General features: G+C 40.3%; 1 protein-coding gene across 43 annotated transcripts in view; it reads right to left on the bottom strand.

Annotated features, from left to right (window-relative positions):
- The window catches only part of RIMS1 (regulating synaptic membrane exocytosis 1), a 477,491-nt gene that overhangs the window by 196,127 nt on the left and 256,692 nt on the right, over window positions 1–24,672 (bottom strand). For all 43 annotated transcript variants that reach the window (XM_066253353.1, XM_066253373.1, XM_066253382.1 and 40 more), the window contains 2 exons: window positions 21,952–22,292; window positions 17,290–18,155 (listed from right to left, as the gene is read on the bottom strand). In XM_066253353.1, coding sequence (XP_066109450.1) covers window positions 17,290–18,155; window positions 21,952–22,292 — 1,207 coding nt within the window. The remainder of the gene's footprint in view (window positions 1–17,289; window positions 18,156–21,951; window positions 22,293–24,672) is intronic.

Genomic DNA, 24,672 nt, shown 5'->3' with positions numbered 1-24,672 from the left:
CTAGGCATTAAAGTTAAAAGAAGAAAGAGCTAGACAAGGTCTCTGTCTTGAAAGTTTAAATGCTATTATTATACCCATATTACAGATGAGGAAGCTGAAGCTTAGGAGAATTTGAATAGAAAGCTAACAAAAAGTCAATGCAAATCTTGTTTTAGATCCCAACATCCTTAAGTTTGGGAATTAACTTTTACCTATATTAAGTACAATACAGTGTCCTTAGTGGTTCATGATCATAGCAAATGAATCTACACCAAGTAAAATACACAGGATGCAACAGGCAAAGGTCCTTCATGAGACTAGCCTACCTCTGCCATGTCTTGACCTGAGAATACCAGTTTATGGAAATGTTAAAGCACTGTGAGAATCCTGGACTTATCCAAAAACATCAGTTCCAAGTATCTCTCTCTTCCACGGGCACCACTGCTGCTCAAGTCCCAGGTCCCCAGACATCACAAGTTTTGATGCAACCAGAGGTGCTACTGAAGTATCACTTCCCATACGTAGGAATCTGGTTTTCTCATTTTATTTCTGGCACGTGGAGATTCTCTCAATTATCACAAACATGTTTATGTCATATATATAAAAATATAGAATTTTTTTTTTCTGTATTTTTCTGAAGCTGGAAACGGGGAGAGACAGTCAGACAGACTCCCGCATGCGCCCGACTAGGATCCACCTGGCACGCCCACCAGGGGCGACGCTCTGCCCACCAGGGGGCGATGCTCTGCCCCTCCGGGGCGTCACTCTGCCTCGACCAGAGCCACTCTAGCGCCTGGGGCAGAGGCCAAGGAGCCATCCCGAGCGCCCGGGCCATCTTTGCTCCAATGGAGCCTTGGCTGCGGGAGGGGAAGAGAGAGACAGAGAGGAAGGAGGGGGGGAGGGGTGGAGAAGCAAATGGGCGCTTCTCCTATGTGCCCTGGCCGGGAATCGAACCCGGGTCCCCCGCACGCCAGGCCAATGCTCTATCACCGAGCCAATCGGCCAGGGCCAAAAATACAGAATTTTTATGGTTAAATGTACTTAACCAGTGCCTCGTACTCAAAAATTGAGCTGGCTTCTCACTTTTATAATATAAATACTACTAAAATACTGCCCTGGCTTGTTGGCTCAGTGGTAGAGCGTCGGCCTGGCGTGCAAGGGGTCCCGGGTTCGATTCCCAGCCAGGGCACACAGGAGAAGTGCCCATCTGCTTCTCCACCCCTCCCCCTCTCCTTCCTCTCTGTCTCTCTCTTCCTCTCCTGCAGCGAGGCTCCATTGGAGCAAAGATGGCCCGGGCGCTGGGGATGGCTCCTTGGCCTCTGCCCCAGGCGCTAGAGTGGCTCTGGTCACGACAGAGCAACGCCCCGGAGGGGCAGAGCATCGCCCCCTGATGGGCAGAGCGTTGCCCCTGATGGGCATGCGGGAGTCTGTCTGACTGTCTCTCCCCGTTTCCAGCTTCGGAAAAATACAAAAAATAAAAAAAAATTAAAAAAATAAACACTACTAAAATAAAATTATTTACCTATATCCATCATAAAATGTTTATTCTGTCAAGACACTTTCTAAGATACAATCATATTTTATAAACTAAACACTAATCGTTAAATTAGAGGTAAGGATTCTTCTGGCTATTAGTAAGTCTGACAGTTTACTGGTCATATGGCCACAATTTCTTCTGTGGTTTCAATTCCAAACATCCGGATTGAGTTTGAGCAATTCCAATCAGTATTCTAATGATTCTACTCAATGAAACGTACAAGGTCTCTGATGATGATTATTAATTTACCTCACATTTCCCCAAAGTTTCTTTAATCTCTAAACTAGCTAATGGTTTCCCAAAGAAACTATTCTCTCTGAAGCCCCTGAAATCTAATGTAGAGTTTTGGGGAATTATACCAATTAAATTTTCAGCTCTTTCTTTTTTAATTATTCACCTCTCAGTCAGTTCTCCCAAAATTAGCATTGTTTTTCACAATTATTGTTGATATTATTGATGTTTATTTCTTTCTTAAATTTAATGGCAATTATTGTGATTTACACTATAATTTCTTCTATGGATAACTTTTTCCTTTTATTCAAATGCATACTAAATATTTCTAGTGCTAGTAATATTATAGTTTCCTTTTTATAGTCTAAAGAATTAATTAATGTCAAATTACTAAAAGAAGTCAAAGAAACAGAATTCTAAGAACAAAGAGGTAAGCTATAATCATACAAGAAATAGAACAAATAATTTCCTATCATTAATGAAGAGGTACCTACTAATTGATATAAAACGAATTAGAAGACAGAAAAAAAAATTGCCCTTTTTTTTTTCTTTTTTTTTTGTATTTTTCTGAAGCTGGAAACGGGGAGAGACAGTCAGACAGACTCCGGCATGCGCCTGACCAGGATCTACCCGGCACGCCCACCAGGGGCGACGCTCTGCCCACCAGGGGGCGATGCTCTGCCCCTCTGGGGTGTTGCTCTATTGCGACCAGAGCCACTCTAGCGCCTGGGGCAGAGGCCAAGGAGCCATCCCCAGCGCCCGGGCCATCTTTGCTCCAATGGAGCCTTGGCTGCCGGAGGGGAAGAGAGAGACAGAGAGGAAGGAGAGGGGGTGGGGGTGGAGAAGCAGATGGGCGCTTCTCCTGTGTGCCCTGGCCGGGAATCGAACCCGGGACCCCCGCACGCCAGGCCAACGCTCTACCACTGAGCCAACCGGCCAGGGCCAAAAAATTGCCCTTTTTAAAACTCAATTATCCTCAATAATACTTTTGTATATATCTTTTCTCCCTACTGAAAGATTTATTATTTCTTTTTTTTTTGTAATAAGTTCCACAAATCTAAGAAAATAGAGAAACTTCCAACAGTGTGCAACTTAATCTGAGGATTATATTTCTAGGTGAATAACTATAAACAATCACTTTATTAAGGATAAAATAGAATATAAATGTAGAAACATGTCTCCATTTAAACTTACTATCAGTTTCAGGAAAAGGCATAAACCTGCAAACATTAAAAACAGAATTACATAGTTCAGGAAAACAATAAGGAAGGAAGTAAAGTTTGGTTTTCATTTAAAATTTTGGCTGGAGATAGAGCATTTAAAGGGGTGGAACAGCAAATTTCAAACAATTGAGATGGAAGAATATATGGTCTACAAGAAGGGCAGCATATAAATACTAATCAGTCAGGAAGAGCAAAGTATTGAAGGAGGAGAGTCTGTGAATGTTAGGAGAGGACTGAGGGCTTGGCTGAGGTTTTGGATTTGATTTTCTATGACATGACTCAATCTGTAAGGATTTTACCACTAACCCAACTGGAATGATCAAGTGTTAGGACAGCAATTATTACACACATTTGTATAACATTCTAGACTCTGAGAATTACTTTCTCATTGATGGTCTCAATACTTTCCAGTTACTGTTTCAAGCATTTGCAAGGTCATTATTCTTTTCCTCAAACTCCCTCTTCCACATGTGGGCACCCCAATTCTGCACTATAGTCATCCCATGCAGAATTCACACCTGCTACTCAGTCAGAAAATTAATTCAAAGTACCTGGGACAAAATTCTAAAATATGCGTGGATATACGTAACTCTTTATTCTGTCCCCAAAACGAAGGCTGAGTCATTTTGCATCATAGAATTGAATCATTTTTGGATGATTTTTCCAGTCAAATACCCCGCCCCCATATAAATAAGCAACATTTTTTATGGGAAACTCAGATGATGAAGTAGCATAAAAATTCTCATGGAAGATTCAACACTTCATAATTTATAAAGGCTGAGATTTGGAAAAGTCCTTGAAGACTATCAAGCGTTGTAGTTCATAACTTCGACTATACATTGAAATTACCGAAAGCGATCCTAAATAAAGATATCCACACAGATGAATCAGAATCCCTTTTGGAGCTACACATAATCTTTGAACACCCCCCAGGGAATTCCAAAGTACACCTAAGGATGAGGACCACTGATATAACCAATCCATCCCTGTCATTCTGTTGTCCAATGGAACCCAGTTCTTAGCAGAACTGGGAGCAGAGAAAGAAAAATATCATATGACCTCACTCATCTAAGGAATCCAATGAACAATGTGAGCTGAGGAGCGGAACAGAAACAGAGGCGTGATCCAAGGGCCAGAGGGAAAGCGGACAGAGGGAAAGGGGGATGATAGGATAGGATCAGAGAAGGGAAAGAGATTGGTGAAGTTATATACACATAACACAGTGTTATAGAGAGCAGGACAGCAAATCCTGGAGGGAAGCGGAGAGGGTGTAGGAGGAGGGGGGCAAAGGGGATGTTGAGGGGGTCACAGGGGTGGGGGGATGCATTTGGGGGGACAATAGAACCTATGTAAACACAAAAATCAATAAAATAACAACAACAAAAAGGTTCTCCTGATCAGCAGCTCCTGGGCTCTTTTTTATCTCACAGGCCCACAAGCTTGATGTTCCCAAAACAGTGTGTTGTCTCTAGCACATTTCACTGTTCATGCCAGCCTCTCTGGCTAGAATGCCACACTGATTCTTCCTGCTCAAATTCCACCCAAGATCCAAAATGAAATCTTGGCATTTCATTTTCCTCCTAGTCTTTATGACATGTACCTATTACCTGTACTTCCTATTCGGTATCATAGAAATAAATATCTATATCGAGCGCTTGCTGTGTATCAGGAACAAGGTACACAGCACCATGGCACATTATCTCATTTAATTTTTACAACTAACTTTTGGGATATGTACAATTATTAATCCCAGTTCCTAAAACAATGAAACTTGAAGCTACCAAAGGTTAAGAAACATGTCCAATGTGTTCAGTTGCTGGTTGTGATTCAAACTGTGTCTTCATGATCTTGTATATTAATCCTCTTCATAAAGTAACTATTTCATAATATTCCTGATGATTTTATGTTTCTCATAGATAAAAAAAACCATGGAGATAAATGCCAAACATTAGTATTTATCATGTATGTATACAAACACATAAAGGCTGTGGTCTCTTTCTTCTAATGAATACTATCTTTATGAACTGACTTGTGTCCCCTTCCAAATTTATATGTTGAACTCCTCATTCCAAGTACTTCCAAATGTATCCATATTTGGAGAGAGAATCTTTAAAGTGATAATTAAATCAAAATGAGGTCATTAGAATTATCCGGAATCCGATATAACTGGTATCCTTATCAGAGAAATAAATTTTAACAAAGAAAGGCAATCTGAAGATTCAGGGAGAAGACAGACATCTACAGGCCAAAGAGAGAGCCTGAATGTACCACTCAGAGAAAACCAGCCCTGCCAGCTCTTTGATGGTCGAGTTCTAGCCTCCAGAACTATGACAAATAAGTTTCTGTTGTTTAGGCCACCCGGACTGTGGTACCTTGTTAGGGCAGCCCTAGAATACTACTGCTCTCTCATCTTGTACACACCCAGCTTAGAAGAGTTTACTGGAATTAAAAGTAGATTTGCCCTTTGATATGGAACAGGTGCATTTAAAAAGACCCAACTGCAGAAGTTCAGCTTGGCAGGTAGAACAAGACATTCAAAGAAGATGTCTACTGGCAATAACCATTAAGTTCAGAACAGCAGTGAGAATAAGATATGCCTCACAATACATGAAGAAGAAGAATACAGAAAGTAATACCTGGATTTCCAATACAGTTGTTGGCATCAGGGAAGTCATTATGTAGGGATCCAGTTTCTAATTCATGAATGGGGATTGGTAAGGGCAAGGCAATTTTTTAATTCCGGAGGGAATTAAATGACAGAATTGCACTCAGTCACAAGGATCCAGGGACACAGATCTAATAACCAAAATGAAGCACAAATCTAGGGTTTGTTCTCAGGCATATACTTATATAAATATTGGAAGCCAACCTGCTAAGATTGGGCCTAGACTGCAGACAGAACAGGTAGCAGGACTGACTAAATACTTGTCCTCCGAGGGTCTGGTTGGAGCAGGGGGCAGACCAGTCCTGAACTCTTTCAGCAGCAAAGAGAAAATGGCTTCAGGGGCGAGGATGGGGTAGAAATTAACACCCACCATGTCTCTTCTCTGTTCAATAGTGTGTGAAAGGAGATTTGCTTCTGAAGTCTTTCCAAGGTTTCAGATTTTGTTTTTCTTTAAATTGAACTGAAAGAACAACCTTTTCATTCACAGGATAAAATGGGTCAAAAACACTGCAGTATGATTCTGCATTTTAAAAGGCTACTGAAGAACAACTTACAGAGATAAAATAGGTGGCACTGAGATCTTCAATAGTAAGTATTTTTCTCAATGCACTTTGAGGCACAACTTTCCCCTTACAATGACCTTCAGTTATGAATCTTCTAATACATTCTATATTAAAAATGTCAGCATATATTACATGTAAAATCACAGGATTATTTTTGAAAATGCAGCCCGGATTTTAATTAATTTTTCCTGATTCAAAAAAAAAAAAAAAGGAATCTCTTTCTGATGTAACTAAATGACTAATATTTCTAAATATGGATTAATTTGAGAAAAATATTATTGGGTATAATCACGTTAGAGTTACAGACTTAATTTCTTCTCTTTTTATAGAACTTTTTAGTCATAATACCTATTTTTGAATCAAGGAGATTTTTCAGTTGTTTATGTATTAGGTAGAAATTGTAACTCTAAAAATGCCAGCTTTTCACCATGATGATATCCAAAATTTTCTTAGTATTTTTGGAAATCAGGACTTAGCATGTCAAATCAGACCACAGAAACACACAGACATACACACACAATTATTAGTGTCTTCTCAATATCTTCCTAAGATTTAAATTACACAGATGATTAAAACAGCTAATGTCCATTCCAAATCCACTGTATGAAGAAGTTAGTTCTCAGCATTTAAACTGAAGCAGCTAACACCCTAAATCATGCCTGTTTCAGTAGTTTCAAAGGGATACAAAACTGTCTCCTCTTTTACGCCTATTCTCACTTCTGTCTTTTGTAACACTGAAGAAAATCAAGCCAGGGAAACCTGTTGTGCATTTGTAATAAACATACACCTGCCCACCTGTTAACCCAGCAATCTCATTCCTCTTCACAGTTAAGAGGGCAAGGTAAAGAAACGAGAAAAATCATTGGTTAAAAGTTAAGAACCAGAGGGAGAGTTCTGTAAAAGTTTGTTCTTCAGCCTCTATGTGAAATGGACCAAGTCAAAAATACATAAAAGGGAAAAGGACAAAAGAAATTGAATGGGCCCTTCTGAGAGAGCTCCTAAGGGCAGCGACTATGTTTAAATCAATCTATATCCGAGGCTGGGGTAAGTGCCTCTCATACAGCAGTAACTCAATGAAAGGTTAATGTATAAAAGGTAAAAGAGAAGTCAGTGCTATTACTGTTCCATATGAAGCCATCTCTGTTTTGAGGCAGAAATTGTAACTCTAAAAATGCCAGCTTTTTCACCATGATGATATCCAAATATCTAAAATGACAATTATAAAAGGCCTCAGAAGACACCAAAACTGGTTACCCGTGTAGGGACCCGCCTTACCCTGAAGGTTGCATGAGAGGTTGCATAAGGAACAAGGAACATAGAGCTGACCCAGCCCCCAAAATTCTGTTTATCTAGATTTGTAACAGTTTTAACAGTTTTAAAACTTTTCCACTGCCTGCCCTATGTTACTATGCCATGTGACTTCTCCTCCCGCCAATAGCTAATAGCCAAATCTGCTTTTGGAAACTGCTTGCTTGCTCAGCCTATATAAGACCTAGTTTGTGAGCGTTTGGGCGTGGCTCTCATCGGCGACTTTTTAAGAGTATAGTGTCCCTGAGACACCCGAGAGTCCGCCCCTGCGCAGGTTAAAAGCTTGGCCAATAAATTTTCCATCTAAATTCCTGAAAGTCTCCGACATCTATTTTGTACCCCGGTGGATGCTACAACCCGCAACTTAATAAAGGGGATGTGAAATAGCAATTTTTTATACAATAATTATTAATTATTTTAATAGGTATAAATTAATATATGCACGTGATGAAAACAAAAATGAAAGCTTCAGATGTAAATCCAGTAATTTACTTCCCTTCATGTCCCTTTTTCCAACACTATCAATTCTACTTCCCAACCTATTTGTTTTTTTATCTTACAATTTTATTTTATATTTTAATTTTTTACTGAATTTATTGGGGTGACGTGTTAATAAAATTATACAGGTTTCAGGTGTACAATTCTATAATACATCATCTGTGTGTATATTGCATTGTGTGCTCACCTCCCCAAGTCAAGTCTCCCTCCATCAACCCCCCCCCCCCTGCCTCCCCTTGCCCTGCCCCATTTCCCTCCTGGGAGCCCCATGCCTATAAGCCTCTATGCCTATAAGCGATTTCTCTTTGCTTAACCCCTTCCCAACTTCATCTGTTAATACTTATTTTCTTAGTTCTTCTAATGGGGAACACTCAAATTTTTATATAATTTACCTTTTTACATTGAGTGGTTTATTTGGGATGTCATCCATTGGTTTCTAATATTAAGATATTATCTGTGGTTAAAACCAATTAAAGAAGAATATCTGACCAGAGGGTGGCACAGTGGATAGAGCAGGGACCTGGGATGCTGAAGACCCAGGTTCAAAACCCCAATGTTGTCGGCTTGAAAGCAGTCTCATTTGCCTTGAGTGTGGGCTCACCAGCTTGAGCACAGGTCACTGGCTTGAGCATGGGATCACAAACAGTAACCCAACGGTTACCGGCTTGAGTCCAAAGTTTGCTGGCTTGAAGCTCAAGGTCCTTGACTTAAACCCAAGGTCACTGGCTTGAGCAATAGGTCACTGGCTCAGCTGGACTCCCCCAGTCAGCCAATCCTTTCAGCCCCATATAAGGCAGTGTGCATTTATTCTGACATAGACAAAATATTTACATTTAATTATGTAAACAAATTTAAGTGTTCAATATGGAAAGGTGTTTTTCTATAACTTGAAAACCAGTAAGTGGCATTCACAACAGTATTGCATGTATTATATTACTGGGGTCCCCAAACTTTTTACACAGGGGGCCAGTTCACTGTCCCTCAGACCTTTGGAGGGCCGCCACATACTGTGCTCCTCTCACTGACCACCAATGAAAGAGGTGCCCCTTCTGGAAGTGTGGGGGGGGTGCAGATAAATGGCCTCAGGGGGCTGCATGCGGCCCGGGGGCTGTAGTTTGGGGAAGCCTGCTCCAGACCCAAGTAAAAACTAATAATGTAAAGAGGTTAAATTTTCTTTTTGAGATTTATCTGCATTCCTGTTCACCTAGAAGAAAATGTGTTTAAGTTAACAGTCACCTGGACTGTATCAATTGATAAAATAACATCACATTTTTCTTTGCCTCATATTTGAACCATGATTTTCCTTAACAGTTTTTTATTTTCCTCTCAATATTCGTTCCTTTTAAGTGGTGGGGAAAAAAAAAGATAGCCTTTCTTTATCAGGTTAATAACATCCTATAACTTAGTCATTAGATATTTCTTAGAATCCGTGGTATTCTTAATATATTCTTTTGCAGCCTCCTAGAAATGACCTTTGTTTTAATTTGGATAGAGTGTTTTCTGCACACATTGGTCATTCAGGGATTTCTTTGCATCGAATTCCTGGGTTAGCAACACTGTCTCTTTTTATTTGTTCCACTTTCTTATTACTTTCAGTTTTCCTGGGTGCATACATCTTTAAATAAATTTTCTCAAGGAGAATTGCAAAGCAGGATTTCTGAGAACTTGGAATTACATGAGCAGAGAATTATAGTTTTAAAATGGTTTTGCTCTGAACTTTGAAGGCATTGATCAGTGGTAGTTTAGAATCCACTGCTGATAAGTATAAAAGCAGTTTAAGTCTTACAGTTTTGTATATGACTTGGTTTATTTTATAATTTCCAAAAGCTTATGTATTTTTACCTTTTTCCTGGCACATTTAAGGATGCTGGAATTCTTTTATGCTTCATAATTTTGATCTCCGGACTCATCTTTTGGGCATCTCCAGTATTGTACAGTCTCCTTATAGATTAGTTTCATGGTTGCCTTCTGGACACAAAGGCGTTTACAGACTTAATATTAGCTTTATTTTTAATGTCTCAGGTATTTTACTTCCTGGTTAGGAGAATTAACTCATACTTGCAAGCAAGTTTGTGATCTTGAGCAGGGGTCTCAAACTTGCGGCCCTCCGAACAATTTTGTGCGGCCCGCAGACTAATCCCCTAGGCTTACTTAATTTTATCCAAAATATTTTGAACTTCGTGGATTAGTCTGCGGGCCGCACAAAATTGTTCGGCGGGCCACATGCGGCCCGCGGGCCACGAGTTTGAGACCCCTGATTCTTGAGTCTAGTGATACAGTTTTGCATTTTGTCCAAGTATCTCTGTCCAAGCTCTTCAGTGCTACAGGTTGTGGTATCCAAAGCTTTGCCTTTAAGCTTGATTATTAACCTTAATAATTCCAAAAACATTTTACAAAGAATATCTGTGTGTTAGGATGAGAAAGGTGCCCTGAAAATAGCGTCAGGCAATTCAGAGTGTATAAACTTGACCAAGAGTTAGCATTTTGTTTTGTTTTTAAAGCATATTTCTGCTTTTGAATTCTCTTACTTCTACAGTCCATGCGTCTACTTGTTCATCTAGATCTTTTTTAGTTCATTCTGGTGGAATTCTTCATATTTTGTAGCCTTTGCTGTTCATTCAATTTAAGATTGAGTACAGGATGGATTTGAGAGTTTCCCTGTCAATCTTTTTTAGCTAGGCGGTGCTAGTAGACACTGAACTGTCTCTAACAGCTGTGAATGAATGCAACTTGTGAGCTGCTAGCCTTCATGTTAGGATGAGTAAGGTGTGGAGCTCAGCATTAAGCTGATTAGGGTGGGAGGCTCCATATGAAAAGTACCTACTCCAATCTCTCTGAGTTTTCTAAAACATTTTACTGTATTTCCTCTTGACTTTTGTCTAGAAATTGTGTTTGGCTACTTTTTCTGTGTGTAAGAGGGTAAAGAGAGGGTGAGTGTGGTGAAAGAGTGAGGAAGAAGGTGTTGCATTTTTCTGTCAAAACTACTGAACGGATCTGCGAATCCGAAGTTCTTCTCACCTCCAGCTCCACATTATCTGATTATGTGCTTCTGGCAGGTGAAATTCTCCTCCACCAGACCCTTTTGTTTACTTGGCAAGTTCTTAGAACCAAAAGCAGGCAATTAGCTATTTCCGTCTTCTAAAAACATCTCATCTGCTCATAGATCACTTCCTTTTCTCTTCACTTTATGGAGCCGTATAGGTAAAAAAAATTAGTAAATGTTCAGGAAGCCGTTTTAAGTTGTAATTGTTTTAAGGTCACAATTGGTTTAAATGTCTGCAGCCAAATTCTTACAAAAGAACATGATTTTATCTTGGGGAATCCTGTCTGTAAAGTCCCCAAAAGAAGAGATTAGTCAATAGTTAACAAAAGATATCCCAGGGCAAACCATTACTACCTCTTTATCTATGTATCAGTCTATGCACACGTGTATAGTTATTTATTAATCACTGTACCTCTAGAGTCTAGCACAGCAGGTCTGGATTCTAGGAGCTTTGTCTAGATATTTTGTTTAACAGAATGTATATTATACAATATTTATGTAATATCATATATAGATTAAGACACAAATAAATGGTAGCTAAATGTTTAATCTCAAACCTGAAACAAAACAGGTTACAGGAAATGAAACCATCAAAGGATATAATGTGCATTGTTTGCTCTCAAGAATCAGAAGCAAAATAAAAACTTCTGGGCAGAATTAAAAGTTCTGTGTGAACAGTAAGCATTATACTTCTTGTGCTCCAAAATAATACTTCCAATTTTTTTAATTTAATGACTAATGGAAAATATAAACCATTACACGAACAAGTTACCCTTGCAATGTTGCCTACAACCTACACCTTGGTCCCCTGAAAACTGTCTTTGTCTTTGGGGAGAATTCACACTTGTTATTAAGTGTTCTCAGTCTTACTTTCAAACACTCATTTTTTGATATCCATGCAGGTATCATCTCTTACCAGTAATCCAGATCACATGCTCCTAAGAGGACTGCTAAGCACTGCCCAATAGTAACAGTTACAAACCATGCATGCCTTTGCTATACAGGTTGACCTAAGAGGCCTCTCATGGAGTTCTTTCCAAGTTCAAAGCCATGTAATTTGTGTTGTATTTTCTCAGTTTACACAAGGTCAGCAAGAAGGAAAGGATTGAAAATAGCGATATCTCCTTATCCAATGCCAACTTGTTTTGTCTAAGGGTTTGTCTTTAAGTTCCTTGTGATTTTTAAGTGACTTTCTCCCCTGACCAAGCCGCAATGCTTTTATGTTTCTTCTCACACTGTCAGCATTTCTTTCTCTCCTCCATGTTGGCACCATCCTGTCTTTTTCTTTATTCTTAGGCCTCATTACTTCACTAGACTTGCTGCCAATGGATTATATGACACATATCACTTAAAATTCAACTGCTATCTTATAAGCATGCTTTAGTTCACTGTTTTTCTTCTGTATAGACAGATTTATATTAGTTAATATTTATAAGCTTTGAGACAAGAGATTTTTTCCAGCTAGTAAAAGTAATATGACTGGCATTCACATTGAAAACATATGATAGTTGACCTCAATTTTTAGATAAGCCCACTAAATAGAGCTCACTCTTCATCTGTGTGAGTGTTGTATGTGTGAGAGTTCAATTACACTATACAAAAAAGATTAGATTCAATAAATGTCGCATCTGTGTTTCATATGCCATTTGTCCAGCTTATCTTTTGATTGAAAGGTTGGACACAGAAAAATTGTATCAATGTATCTTTTTTTTTTTTTCTTTTTTCCTAAGCTGGAAACAGGGAGGCAGTCAGACAGACTCCTGCATGCGCCCGACCGGGATCCACCCGGCATGCCCACCAGGGGGCAATGTTCTGCCCCTCTGGGGCGTCGCTCTGTTGCATCCAGAGCCATTCTAGCGCCTGAGGCAGAGGCCACAGAGCCATCCCCAGCACCCGGGCCATCTTTGCTCTAATGGAGCCTTGGCTGTGGGAGGGGAAGAGAGAGACAGAGAGGAAGGAGAGGGGGAGGGGTGGAGAAGCAGATGGGCGCTTCTCCTGTGTGCCCTGGCCGGGAATCAAACCCAGGACTCCAGCACGCCAGGCTGACACTCTACCGCTGAGCCAACCAGCCAGGGCCAATGTATCTTGAAGACATGTCCCTTTGAGGCATTTACTGAATTGTATTTCATTATACAATTATTTTTATTGTTTATTTCTCTCAACATTGTCAGCTCCTAGACAGCATATAGCATATTCTATTTTTAAACTTCATTTTATCCACTAAAAATGCTAAATACATAATTGCTAATAAATATACAAATCACTCATCATAACAATATAAATTACATGAATAGTACTATATATTAAGTAGTTATCTTATGACAGTGTTATAATCTGAATGTTTGTACCCCCACCCCAAATTTGATAGGTTGAAATCCTAACTCCTAAAGCTGAAAGTATTAGAGGCGGGCCCTTTAGTAGGTGCTTGGATTTTGAGGGTGGAGCCTTCATAAATGAAATTAGTGTTCTTAGAAATGAGGGCCCGCAGAGCCCCCTAGCCCTTCTACCATGTGAGGAAATATCATGAAGATGCCAGCTATGAACCAGGAACCAGGAACCAGGAAGAGGGCTTTCAACAGAATTTGACCATGATCTTGGACTTTCCAGCCTTCAGAATGGTGAAAAAACTTTCTGTTGTTTAGTAGCCACCCGGTCCATGGCATTTTTTTTTATAGCAAATTGATAAATTGTACAAGAAAATACACAGGAAACAGTAAAAATGCAACTGTAATTTCTGTCTCCCACTGCTCTTTCAGTATGAATGATTATCTCACACTCATTGTGGTGGTATTAGATATCTATGGTATAGGAGCCACAGGCAAGATCAAGAGAAGAATGCTCTAGCATCATTTTTTATATGCATCATCTCATTCAAACCACTCACAACTTTATGAGACTTACGGAATTCAGTAACTTGTGCAGGGTCAAGGGTGCTAGAGGTTATCATATTAGGCAATGGTGGAGTTTGGTAATAAAATAATAGATATTACAGAATAAAAAGTATGTTCTTTATAGCTAATATTTCATTTTATAAGTGTTCAGTTGAAATTGGTAAAAAAAAAATGTTAGATTAGAACAGCTCCTTTGGAGTAAATTCCAAACATTTATGAGGGAGATGAATTATAAGTTAAAAGAAAATGGGGCATCTGTACCAGATAATGGTACATGTGATGCCCTTGGGATCCCTGATGAAGAGATTTAACCCCAACTTCAGAGGTATATATATCCTGAGTGGTCACCAAGTTCCCAGAATAATAATTCCCAAGGAAGGGAAATACTATGTACAGAGACGGTATGTTCCTCACATTACACCAGCTCCATCCCTCTAATTACCCATGCAGTTAGTTAATCGTTAGTCATATATTCTTCCATAATATGTTGTGGCTATAAATAATTTTGAGATTCAATTCTGTCTGACTCTATGTTCTTCTGATTCATAGTACATATTTAGTAAGGCTAATATGTAGACCTTTCTTTAAGGAATGGGAAAATCATAAATATTTTATAAATATATAATTATATATATTATTATAAATATAAATTATGCATAATTTATAATATATAATCTATATCTAGATAGATAGATCTGTCAAGTGTTAACTGCACACCAATTGAGCATGTCCATTACTTAACACTTACTTTATTACTTCAGTGGGAACATATATGTCTAAAACAATATAGAGACACAAAAGTCATCAAGAGTTACTCAGCATCTGACTTTTAAAAAGCCCATAGTCAGTACACATAAACCTGGGCACACTACTTACCTTTCAAACACATATCATTATAAGAATGACTTTTATAAGTGTAACACAGACATTTTCCTATGTCAAAAAACTTCCATTATCTGTAATACCTATTACCGTCTTTAATACCAAATCTCACAACTGCCTACTTAAGGCCATCTTGTGAACCAGCCATGATAATCTCAGGCACCCTATGACCCTGCACAAGTTACTTAACCTCCATTTTATACTACATATTTAATTAAACCTATGTATGTTTACACACAGAGAGAGAAAGAGAGAAAGGGAGAGAACATCTGTCTCTAGTTTAGAGATAGAGAAGATGAGAAAGCAAAAGTAATGTTTTTATAAAATGTATATTTGGTACATAATTTCACAATTATAAAACAAGCCAAACTATGTAAGCAGTCATCCCAAAATAGAAAATTAGAAACATATAGGGACCCCAACACTACAACACAAATGATGAGTCCACTATCAAATTTAGTACTGTGGCCAGTTTAAATCTATGTGACTATTCAAAGCAAATTTTAATAATATATTGAAGTGTTTTCTAAAGCAGTGTTATCTAAAGGAATTTTCTCTGATGATCTCGAGCACATGCAATGTGGTTTTTGTGCATAAGGAATTGAATTAATTTTTTAATAAGTTTTTTAGATATTATTCATTTATTTATTTATTCAATTTTAGACACAGAAGAGAGAGCAAGAAAGAGAGAGAGAAGGGGGGAGGAGCAGGAAGCATCAACTTCTATATGTGCCTTGACCAGGTAAGCTGGAAATTTCGAAGCAGAGACCTCAGTGTTTCAAGTGGATGCTTTATCCACTGCACCACCACAGGTCAGGCTGAACTGAATTACTTTTAAGCTTATTTAATTTTAATTAATTTAAATTAAAATAGCTACATACAGCTATGGTATTGTATAGTGAAGGTTCAGACCAGTGGCCCCCAACCCCAGGGCTGCGGACCAGTACCGATCCGTGGGCCATTTGGTACTGGTCCGCAGAGAAAGAATAAATAACTTACATGATTTCTGTTTTATTTATATTTAAGTCTGAATGATGTTTTATTTTTTAAAAATGACCAGATTCCCTCTGTTACATCCGTCTAAGACTCACTCTTGACGCTTGTCTCATAAGTTCGACAGTTATATTTAAAAATATCAGTTTTTATGCCCGTTGCATAATTTTATTTTGTGCATTTATCCGTCCCACCCTAAAGGCCGGTCCGTGAAAATATTTTCTGACATTAAACCGGTCCGTGGCCCAATAAAGGTTGAGGACCACTGGTTTAGACGACAAAAAAAAAGGCAGCCTAGCACTCAATGTTCCAAAATCTTTTGCAAGTAATAGGTAACATAAACAGTGTACCCAAAAGCACAATATATAGCATCTTCATGGTATAATTTGTGTGTGTGTGTGTGGGGGGGGGGGTTGGTTGTTGTTACAGAGACAGAAAGAGGGACAGATAAGAACAAGCAGACAGTAAGGGAGACGAGAAGCATGAATTCTTCGTTGCGGCACCTTAGTTCATTTATTGCTTTTTCTTAAGTGTATTGACCTGGGAGACACAACAGAGGGAATGATCCCTTGCTCAATCCAGCGACTTTGGGCTCAAGCTGGTGATCCAGCGCTCCAGGCAGCAACCTTGGAATTTCGAATCTGGGTCCCCTCAGTCCCAGTCCGACGCCCTATCCACTGCGCCACCGCCTGGTCAGGCTATGATATAATCTTTGTGAAGAAATTGCTTTACAAATTTTAAAAAAGGCATCTGAAAATTGAAAAATGCCAGCTTTGTGACTGGAGTATCACATCAGTGAAGTTTTTAAGAAAGGTACACTTCCCTTTATCAGGCATCATTTCAGTTTTCTAAAAAAAAAAGCTATTTTTCCCAAACAATACCCCAAAAGAACTTAAAAACATAAGACATTACTGAATGTCCCAGAATGACGGGCACCAAAATCATTAAGAACTCTTGTAAACCAATTTGGAATTTGTGGTTGTTTAAAAATCCCACCCAAAACAAACAACCACCACCACCTAAAACTTTCTATTCACTGGCATAGAAGCTGTGAGCTTTCCAAGCCATACTTTCCCTCCTCCACTGTTATTAAGATATTTTTCTCCACATTTATTTAGGTATAATTGGCATCCAGCTCTGTATAAATTTGATGTATACCGCATAAAGACTTAACATACCTATAGAAATGATTATCACCACTACAAATTAACATCCAAGATAAATACCAAAAAAAAGAGTTGTTTTTCCTTGTGATGTGAACTTTTAGGATATATTCTCTTATCAACTTTCTAACATGGCAAAGAACAAGGACAATTATAGTCTTCACATTATACACTACAAGCCACACTTCTAAAGCCGGCGTAGAACCCCGGCTCGGCGGCCACGCAGCGCCGAGCCCCGCAGCCGCGCTCCCGACCCGCGCAGACGCAGACGCACCTCGAGCCCCAGCGTCCCCGCGGCCGCCCCGCCCCTCACCTTTCTCGCTGACGCTCTCGCTCTCCAGCTCCACGTCCTCGCAGCTGGTGTACTCGGGCGTCGACACGCCCTCCTCCTCCGAGCTGCTCACCGACATCTGCCGTTTCTTGCCCCCCCTCTTGGAGCGGTGCGGCTTGGGCGGAGACGGCCGCACGGACTCGGACTGGTCGGAGCTCAGCGAGTCGTTCCGCAGCATGGTCTCCACCTTCTCGCGCTTGGCCTTCCGGATGAGGACGGCCGAGCTGGGGTCCAGGCGGCTCTGCTTCCTGAGGGGCTCCTGGGCTTTGGGCTCCGCGGCCGGGCCGAGGGCCGGCCCATGCCTGGGCGCCGGCGGGCTGTGGTTCGTTAGCGGCTTGGCGCCCGGCGCCCTGGCGTCCGCAGTCCTCTCGGCCGGGTAGGCGCGCGGCGCGTCGGGCGCTGCGGCCCGGGCGGCGGCCGGCGCGCGCTTGCCGGCTCTGCTGTCGGGCGGCGCGGCGGCCGCCTCGGTGCGCGGGAGCGCCACATCGCTGTGGCGCCGCTCGTGCCTCGCGCGGGACACCCGGGCGTGCATGCGCATCTGCTGCTCCTCGGGCGGCGGCTTCACCGGGTACCGCGCCAGGTTCGGGTCGCTGCGGTACCGGGTCTGGTACTCCGCCGCACTCCTCTGCTTCTTGTCGTCCGCCGCTTTGCCATCCTCTCGTTTTTCCGCCACGTCGGGGTAGTCCTGCGAACGCCCTTTCTCCAGCCGCCGGCTTTCCCGCCTTTCTTTCCGCTCCCGTTCGTCCACGGCCCCCTCCCCGGCCTGAACCGAGGCCTTCGCCACGCGTCTCCTCTCGCCCTTCTGGGCTCCTTTGCCATTCTGCTCCGAGAGCCCCGCAGTCTTCTTCCTGGGATATACAAAGGGGCGTCAAGAAAGACAGCAAGGTGTACTGTAAAGCCTAATGTGAAGACCAGAATTTCGTAATCTGGATTTGAATCCTTTCAAATAATTACTTACAATTCGATATCTAATTAAAAAGTGACATGAAAAGGAACCGTCTTAAACTTGTATATCTGTTAAGCTTTCTACATAAGGCTCCTTTGCATTACAATATGTTCGGGGACTTTAGAAATTGTTTGCACATTTAAAATCCTCTATAAATTAGATCAAAATCCATCAATAAATTAATTCAATAAGTTTTATGCTAACCATTGCTTGTGAATCAAACACTAAAATTGGTTTAGATGAAACTAACATTGGTAATGCCTGATATCTGGTGGAACAGTGCATAAAGCCTCAACCTGGAACGCTGAGGTCAATTAGGAACCCTAGGCTTGTCTAGTCAATACACATAAAGGAGTTGATGCTTCCTGTTCCTCCCTCTTCTCTCTCTCTTTCTCTCTCAAAATGAATAAATATCTAAACAAAAAAACTGAAACCAATATAGGTAATAATGTTGGGGCAAAAGATAATATGCACACTAATTCAAAACAATATATACTTAATATATATTTGGACACTAGCTATTGAGAGTCTTTTATTATAACTGAAACTTTTGGCCCTGGCTGGTTGGCTCAGTGGTAGAGCGTCGGCCTGGCGTGCGGGGGACCCGGGTTCGATTCCCGGCCAGGGCACACAGGAGAAGCGCCCATCTGCTTCTCCACCCGTCCCCCTCTCCTTCCTCTCTGTCTCTCTCTTCCCCTCCCGCAGCCAAGGCTCCATTGGAGCAAAAGATGGCCCGGGCGCTGGGGATGGCTCCTTGGCCTCTGCCTCAGGCGACAGAGTGATGCCCCGGATGGGCAGAGCATCGCCCCCTGGTGGGCATGCCGGGTGGATCCCGGTCGGGCGCATGAGGGAGTCTGACTGCCTCCCTGTTTCCAGCTTCAGAAAAATACAAAAAAAAAAAAAAGTACTAAATAGAAATAAAGAAAAAAGTACAAAAAAAATAAAGTACAAGGTGAGAAAAAGTGGGGCAGTTTTTATTGTGGGTTACCAAATTATTAATTGCTAAGAGATGTTACGGCTCAGTTTGAGAAGGAGCTGGTGAAAGGATAAAGCGTTTCAGATGGCACAGGAAAGCAAAATGGAAACTTGGAAATTTTTGTTGTAGATGATACTGGTCCCTTGAAGTGAAAGGGATTTTCATCAGAAGGTATACTGCAAGGGTGGCATTAAAATGAGTCTAATCTAATATATATTAATCATTATCAAATATAGTTTTCATAAGAGCATAATGATTGTACTGCAACATTTAGTAGCTCATTAAGGCATCACTGATCTGCTTAGAAGTGTATATAGAATTCTTTACTTTTCCTGAAATTCTGTTAAAGAATGCTTACTTTGCTGAGTTCATATGAGATTAAAGGAGACGCTGTCTTTGAAAATGCTTTATGAAAGCACAGAGTATTATGAAATGAAAGAAGTTCTCCAGTCTCTGATTCTTTGCTTTACTGATTGTTTTTCTCACCTCTACCTTTAATTGTTCCGTTTACACTAGCTCCTGATGAGTGTGTGAAATATGATCGACGGTTCTTTAGTTTAAAACAGACTGCCATTCTCCCTGAAGTTGTCACCTAATTCTCTTTTTCTTCTCCTAGACTCTCAATGGCCTTGCTGTTTTCTTAAGTATTTATATAATCAAGTAGTAATTTGTATAAACAAAAGAGCATTTGCCCCTATCAGTCATCTTCAAATTTCATTTAAATGGTAAAAAATCCTCTCCTGATCCTGATTTTTAATTTTTTTCTCAGTTTTTCACCACATGTCATGAACAGGACTCATATTTTCCCTTTAGAAACTTTATAGCACCATATTATCTTATTGAAAGATACTATTTTTTTTTACCAGTCCCAAACTACAAGTTCAATATATTTTTCACACATAAGTTTGTTAGCAAAAGCTATTAATCCTGTCTATTAATTGCAAGTTATCTCTGGTGTCCTTTCTGTCTTCTTTCCACGTAGCTTACATGCACTCATTCTTCCTGTAATGTCCTCTCCTACTGCATTACCTTACAACTCCTGGATATCCTACTAAGCTTACTTCAGAATGCACTTCCTCTTTCCTGCAGCTCTCAAAGCACTATATGTATTTTCTAGCTTTGATCAGATCAGCCCTCTGGTACAGTTAATTGCTCAGTTGTCTGCCTTCCCTAGGATATTGTGTGGTATCTTCCCTAGAATCTGTGAGTAAAGGGATTGTGTCCTAAATCATCTTTATACCCTCGGTTCCTGGTATAGTGTTTGCTTATAGAAAATTTACAATGACTTGAATAATGGCTGCATTTATTGAGTGCCTCCCATGGTTCAGATTCTGAACACATGCTCTCATTTAATCCTTGCTACAACCCTGTAAAATGGGTTGTTACTAGTGTAGTTGGGCCAGAACTGGAATCCAGACCTATTTAACTCTGAAGTCCTGGCTTTTATTTATGGGCTTTGTTTGAAAAGGGGAGCAAAAGCTTTTCTTGGAGCCAAAAGTAGCCAGACCTACTCTCAATAGCCAAGTTCTCCAAACTACCAAGCACACGAAGAAAAGGGCTACCTGCCCCTTAACATTGTCTCTCACTGCAGAGCATCCTGTCTGGTCATACATACATTGTTTTAATGAATTAATTAATTAAATGAAATAAATTCTCTGATCATGTTAGCCCATGCTTAAAATTCTCAGTGACTGTCCATTATTCTAGGATAAAGTCTAGGATAAAGTCTATAAAATTTAACCTGACCAAAGGGCCAATATGACTTGGGTCCAGATAACCTCATCGCCAACTCACCCTCCCTCCCATCTGATACTCACGCTCTACCAGCAGGCATCCTCTAGGTTTTCCCACCATCCTTGTTCCTTCAGGCCACGTGCCCCTGCGTATACATGGAACACCCACCCCACCTTCGCCTGGTTAATTCCTACTCAGTTCCCATAACGTGAAGGAAATGTCCTCTAAGAAGGCTTTGCTGATCTACCCACACAACCTTCATCGGGTCCGGTGCCCCCATCATATCTCTCAGGGAACACTTTTAATTAAAGGACTAAATCTGTAAATGAATAAGTGGTCTAAACGCTTTGCTGAATTCAAGGTTTGAAGTTAGTAGCCCAAATGGGTGACTTATTTACATCTGTGCATATTATGACAGAAAAACTTTTCAACAAATGCCTCCAAAGGCACCACACATTCTAGAGATTCACAAAGCACCCCATGCCCATGGCCACCTTCCACGTGGGGCCTGAGAAGCACCACTGCCACACATTTTTCTTCATAACCATTAACTTCTTTAAAATGAGTTTGCTCTCTCGTCAGCTCAGCATGTGGAAGTCCAGTGTTTGATTCCTGGTCAAGGCACACAGGAGAAGCAACCATCTGCTTCACCATCCCTCCAACTCCTCCTTTTTTCTCTCTCTCTCTTCCGCTCCCACAGCCATGATTCAAATGGTTTGAGCAAGTTTGCCCCTGGTGCTGAGGATGGCTCTATGTCCTTGCTTCAGTTGCTAAAATAGCTCAGTTGCCAAGCAACAGAGCAGTGGCCTCAGATGGGCAGCGCATCTCTCGTAGGGGGCTTGCCAGGTGGATCCTGGTTGCAGCGCATGTGGGAGTCTGTCTGTCTGCCCCCTTGCCTCTCACTTAATTAAAAAAAAAAGGAAAATAAGTTTGCTCTCAACATAAGACCTTGCCTTTCCTTTTGCTGACAGGATTAAGGAACTATTACCTCTCTCTTGGAGGTTCACTTCTAGATCTTGAGGCAGCCTGTTTCTGATCTGGCCCCATGGCTTGCTGTGAGGGCTCGGCCCCTTTGCTCCTGTCTGGTTGTGCACTGGGAGGAGCCATGTCCTGGGCAGAGGCAGCTGCTGTGCTCAGAGGAGTCTGAGACCGTGACCTCTCTTGCAGCCGGGCTTTCTTTTCTCTGGGTGCCTCCGAACCAGCACCTGTAGCTGTATCACTTAGGGTTCCATCCTGACTGGGCTGCTGAGGACCACTTCCAAAGAACCACGCCCCAGATTTGGTTAGGATTTCTTGTTGCTTTCGACATAAATTGCATACCCACATAACCTATTTGAAGAAGAGAGAACAATATAAATTTTCTATGGCATTTGTAAATAATTTATTTTCATCACACTAAAATAGCTTTAAAGGAAAAAAATAGTTGTCATCTTCATTTTTATCCTTGTAATTTTTTTGTGAAAAATATCCTTGCACAAGTCACAGTCAAGTATATGAAATCATAGTACCTCTGGGTAACCAGAATAGAGTATGTTCTTCACATTCTAATCCCATGATTCTGAGTTTCCTTTTACCATATATCCATCACTTTTAATAACTAACCATAAAATTTCATTTAAAATATGTTACTAAATGTGCTAAGATGTGTAGTTGATTGATTAGAAAAATATCGTAAAGAGCTATAAAATGAATATTTATATACATAAATTTCAGTGCCTCAAAAGATTTAGAGGATAGCTTTTCTTTTTCAAAAGACATCCATTATTAAAGCCAATATTAAAATATATTCCTATGGAACAAACAAGCAATAAAAGGTAGGCACAAAAAAAGGTCAAGGTATATATCTTCTCTAGTTTTATCAGTAATAAACTAACCACAAGCTTATTCTATGCTATTGAATATAATTTTCCACACATATATTCACTTACCCTCTAAATCTGGGGCTGTGTTTATTCATATGTGACAATGCTGATCCAGTTCCCCCTAGGAGAGCTATTTTTGAACAGTCATTTAGAAACATATCCACTGATAAATTGTAAGGTGTATGACCACTTAAAATCTATGTATCGGCTGTCCTCTTAGTGACATTTAAAATAAACAAAATGATGAAGACAATGATAATAGAAATAATGAATAATAGTAGTGCCACCTAGCAGACCAGAGCTAAGAGCTGCCCGCAGCCCCATGAACTCTCTCTTCAAGTATCACCGGTACCTCTGCTTCTTTGTGGTAAGTTCATCTTGCTGCCTCAGCCGATTCTTTTGAACGCACTTTCATTTTCCTTTGTACTTCAGAAACAACATCCCCAGGAAAAACCTGACTACCACACTCTAGACCAGGGGTCCCCAAACTTTTTACACAGGGGGCCAGTTCACTGTCCCTCAGACCACTGGAGGGCCGGACTATAAAAAAAAACTATGAACAAATCCCTATGCACACTGCACATATCTTATTTTAAAGTAAAAAAAACCAAAATGGGAACAAATACAATATTTAAAATAAAGAACAAGTAAATTTAAATCAACAAACTGACCAGTATTTAAATGGGAACTATGCTCCTCTCACTGACCACCAATGAAAGAGGTGCCCCTTCCAGAAGTGCGGCGGGGGCCGGATAAATGGCCTCAGGGGGCCGCATGCGGCAAGCGGGCCGTAGTTTGGGGACCCCTGCTCTAGACCATCATTTTCACAAATACAAATTAGTCAACAATTACTCAAAAGTATCACACAAGGATCAATAAATCCTAAATATGTTACATGAGAAAGAATAAGTAAAAGCTTTATTTATTTGGCAAAATGAAGAAAATATACAACTGAAACATTCAGATGGATCAGACAAAAATTCTAACTATAGACATAAAATTTGATAAAGGGTAAAGTGAGAATAAGAAAAAGAGGGGTAAAGTAATCTATTGCTAATGCAGAAAATACTGCAGATAAACTGCTAAGAATTGTTGCTCTCTGATGAAGAATACTCAAATGAATTAATACTATGGGGAAAACAGAAACAGAGATATTGGCAAAAAAAAATGTTCAAGATTGTTAAAGTTTAATTCATTCCTCTACATTTCCTCAGATCGTAAAAGGAACTAGGTTTACAAGAGTAGTTAGGCACAATATCTACATATTGTCTTATAATCGATATCAGAGAATTCCCATTTACTAAGATATTAAACAAGATGAACAATGCATTGCGTTAACCTATATCAAAATAAAGGGCTTGTGGAATCTATTTTCAATTTCCGAATATGGCAATATTATGTTCAATGTATCACATTTCATTATGTATGATCACATCTCATTATAATGTGATACATTATAAATAAGGTCCCTCACAATTCCTGGGGGGTTGTGCTTAGACATATCAAAGATTATATCATAGGGGCAATGCCCCAGCGTCATGACTTCCATTCACAGTAATACTGATTGCCCTCTGCCTAGACCCTGGATGGGGACAGGTAATGCCCTTCCTCATTAGGTGCCTCTTTAGCTGACAAGACAGTAATGAGCAGGTCTGAAACCATACTATGTGCAGTAAGTCCTCAATGTTGTTGATGGGTTTTTCAACTTTAAGTGAAACAACATATACCAAATTTACCATAGGCCAAATGATATAAATAAAAGTAAAGTTCCTATGGCATCTCATCAACATTAAAATGAAATAGCATTGAAGAAATAGAATTATTCAAGTACCTGCTATTGTTAAGAA

Source organism: Saccopteryx bilineata, chromosome 1, assembly GCF_036850765.1.
Source record: "Saccopteryx bilineata isolate mSacBil1 chromosome 1, mSacBil1_pri_phased_curated, whole genome shotgun sequence".
Taxonomy (NCBI): domain Eukaryota; kingdom Metazoa; phylum Chordata; class Mammalia; order Chiroptera; family Emballonuridae; genus Saccopteryx; species Saccopteryx bilineata.
The sequence above is the reverse complement of the archived record's forward strand: the minus strand, read 5'-3'. Positions and strand labels throughout refer to the sequence as shown.